Here is a 3,704-nt window from a genome sequence, read left to right as displayed (position 1 = left end):
TTACCTCCTGGCAGCTATGGCTGTGGACCGTTATGTAGCCATCTGTAAGCCACTTCGCTATCCCATAATTATGTCCCGAACAGTCTGCATCCAATTGGTAGCTGGTTCATATGTCATGGGCTCAATAAATGCCTCTGTACACACAGGTTTTACATTTTCACTGTCCTTCTGCAAGTCAAACAACATCAATCATTTTTTCTGTGATGTTCCCCCAATTCTTGCCCTTTCATGCTCCAACATTGACATCAACATTCTGCTCCTTCTTGTCTTTGTGGGATTCAATTTGGTGTCCACTGTGTTGGTTGTTATCTTCTCCTACACATACATCGTGGCTGCCATCCTAAAGATGACTTCGACTGCAGGGAGGAAGAAAGCCTTCTCCACATGTGCCTCCCACCTGACGGCAGTCACCATATTCTATGGAACTCTCTCTTACATGTACTTACAGCCTCATTCTAATAATCCCCAGGAGAATACAAAAGTGGCCTCCGTATTTTATGGCATTGTGATTCCCATGCTGAACCCTCTAATCTATAGTTTGAGAAATAAAGAGGTAAAAGAAGCTCTAAAAGTGATAGGAAAAAAGTTCATTTAGATTGGACTCAACATTCTTCAAATTCGGCACATCAAGCATTCTGTTGAGATGTTTTACCACAATGTAATATTTCTGAAGTTAAAAACATGTTCAGCTCTTAACTTAAAAAGATAAAATCTCACAAGGTGGGAAATATGCTAAGCACCCTTCCTGACAATCATTTTCCCTGGAATATAGTTTGAGAAACACATCTTGCATTACCCATGGAGAAGTACTTTATTTACATTACCCATGGAGAAGGGATTATTTAAAATACTGAGAAGCACATATAAACTTTATAAAGTGTTGTTTTAAATATTTCTCAAATATGATTTCATGTTTCTAAAAACCCCTATTTTTATATAATCCAAATTACAATTGAAGTTCATTATTTCCACTCATTTAAACAAGTTTCTCAAATTGTCTTCAGTGAGGGCCTTCCTAAATTATGTTCAAAATAGTAAACAAATCTGAATGTAAAATAAATGTATTGCTTTTAAAAGCATCTTATGACTCAAGTTATCTTTTTTACACAAGATTCCCATATTTGTTGTATTTCCTGGTAGTTAAAAACATTTATTTCTGGGGCCGGCCCGGTAGCGCACTGCTCATATTTGTTGTATTTCCTGGTAGTTAAAAACATTTATTTCTGGGGCCGGCCCGGTGGTGCACTGCTACAATGCGCCACTTGAGAGCGCGGCGGCACTCCCACCGAGGGTTCGGATCCCACATACAGACCGGTTCCCGCTCACTGGCTGAGCAAGGTGCGGGCGCAACACCGAGGGTTGTGATTCTGTTGCTGGTCCCGGTCCGGTACGGGTACGACACTGAGGGTTGCAATCCATTGCCGGTCACGAAGAAAGACAAAAAAAGGAAAAAAAAAAAAAAAAAAAACATTTATTTCTGTCATTAGTTACCCTCTTAATTTGCATTTCATCTCTTTCTTGCCTAGGTAAAGGGAACCCCTGCCAATCTTTTCCATTTTTCTTTCTAACATAAAAAAATCTAGATGTAGATGAATCTAAAAACCTGGTCATGGTCATTCAAAGAGTCACACCAATTAGGTAACTTTAAACGACAAATACTCAGTTGGAAGTGGAATGGAGGCCAAAAGCCCTTGCATTCACGAAGAAAAACTGTTGACAGGAAATCTTTTGTAGATAGATTGAGAGCAGGTGATGGAAACTCCCACCTCAGTCCTAGGATGCCATGCTAGCTAGACTAGAGAGCAAATTTCACATCAAGTTAACACCAGCCAGTTAATGAACTGGCCAGAAAATGTACTGCTACATAACAGCATGAGGAGAACTGGGCAAAAGAAAAAGATATATGTTCAAATATGACATCCTGCATAATTTCTAAGAGGAAAGAAAAAATTAACCTGAAGTCAAGGCAGGATGAGCATAATCTCACTAGCAGAGATGTGTCTTTATAAAAGAAAGGACTTTCTCTTCAGGGAAGGTCCCAGTATCTTTAAGGACCAGGACTGGAAACAATTGAGGTATCGAGATATGAAGTGAATTATGAAACATAATACAGCTAATAAGAGGAAGATCAATGACTCAAGTCCAGGTTTTTTGACTCCACAACTAACCACGGTCTTGGAAAGAATATAAGCAAAGTCCATAGGCAGAACTGCTCAGGATGAAAAACCCTTAAAATTTAGTCACTTCTGACAGCTTTTCATTGAACTCTGCTGGGAAGATCAGCTTTTGGTCTGACAGCGGTGAGCTCATGAATGCTTTATCTTTTATCACTCACAGGATAAGTCCCATCCCTGCAGGCCTCAGAAGTAAAATGCCCCACTTGGAGCAATTGGAAAACTTTAATGTGAGAAGACAACCAGCCGGCAGCAGATGCAAAAAGTTCCAAGACGAATCTAAAAAAAATGAAACAAACTGTGTTTTCATAATTAGTCACGTATTTTCCAATATTTGCAGAAAGCAGACAAACAAGGAATATAGTGCAGTATACGAAAAGTTTGCCTTTATGTCTGGGCAGCACATTCTAGTCCGAGAGAACATGAACCTTCCTGGGCATGAGGATAAAGTCTGGTAAACCTCATTAGTGACTGTATTCTCAAGTGTTCAGATTTTAAGATTTTGCCCTATTCAAAAGACAAACTATTTCCAAATTATTAGCAGAATTTCTCATAATATATATCATCCAGGCTAACACTGTTTGAAAGACAAACTATTTCCAAATTATTAGCAGAATTTCTCATAATATATATCATCCAGGCTAACTTTTTACTTACTTACAAATTATAAGCAAGAAATCCTCGTGAATATGCACCATTCAGGCTTACTTATTTGCTAAGTAGTACACAACGAATTCCATAGTAGCCTCAAAATTCGTAGAATTGAAAATGATACCTAGAAAACAGAGGCTGAGAAGTCTGGGTGGCTCACAGGTAATGAAAAGCATAAGTTCTCAGGATCTTTGCTATGCAAGTCAAAGGTCAATAACATGAAGGGTGGTTAAGAACACAGACATTGGAAGCAAAAAGTCTATAACGCTATGGCAATTGTTGTATCTTTCATTATTTGTTTAATTTTTAAGCTTCTACTTTTGAAGATATAACAAAAAGAATAATTCTTTGAATTTTCAAAAGGTGAGAACAGAACTTTGGTTACTAGAGGTGGGAAGGGGTAGGGGTAGTAGGGAGAAATTGGTAAAGGGTCACAAAGAATGATTACATTTCACCATGGTGAATATGCTAATAATCCTGATTTAGTCATCACATAATGTATATAAATATTGATATTCAACCTTGTACACCATAAATATGTATAATCAATTATATTTCAATTTTAAAATAATAATGAAAAAACAGTATGGTATGTATAAAATAAGTATGTGTCAGCTGTATATAAACAGTGTTGGAATGGCTTAGAAGTAGGAAAATAGGGAAATGTATGACCAAATCAAAATGAGCTATATAGGATATTTTTCTTCACAGTTTATCTCACCATTTATTTATCCCCTAATGTCTCTAATAAAGCTTTAGAAATTTTCCTATCAGAAGTATTAGCTCATTTTGTCTCCCTGGACCTATTAAGATTTAAAAAGCACTGCTCAGTTTCTCAGCTGCCTCTTCCAAATCAACCAATATGCCTTTGGCAAATGC

The 3,704-nt window shown here is 37.4% G+C and overlaps 1 protein-coding gene across 1 annotated transcript; it reads left to right on the top strand.

Annotated features, from left to right (window-relative positions):
* Position 1: 1 nt before the first annotated feature.
* LOC103610412 (olfactory receptor 5AK2-like) lies at positions 2-595 on the top strand (the record flags this gene model as incomplete). The annotated part of the gene is made up of 1 exon (XM_008594589.1): positions 2-595. A coding segment is annotated over one exon (594 nt), but the record flags the coding sequence as incomplete, so codon positions are not given.
* Between the last annotated feature and the right edge of the window lie 3,109 nt (positions 596-3,704).

The sequence above is a fragment of the Galeopterus variegatus genome, unplaced genomic scaffold, assembly GCF_000696425.1.
Source record: "Galeopterus variegatus unplaced genomic scaffold, G_variegatus-3.0.2 Scaffold11106, whole genome shotgun sequence".
NCBI lineage: Eukaryota > Metazoa > Chordata > Mammalia > Dermoptera > Cynocephalidae > Galeopterus > Galeopterus variegatus.
This window is presented reverse-complemented; position numbering and strand designations above follow the sequence as displayed.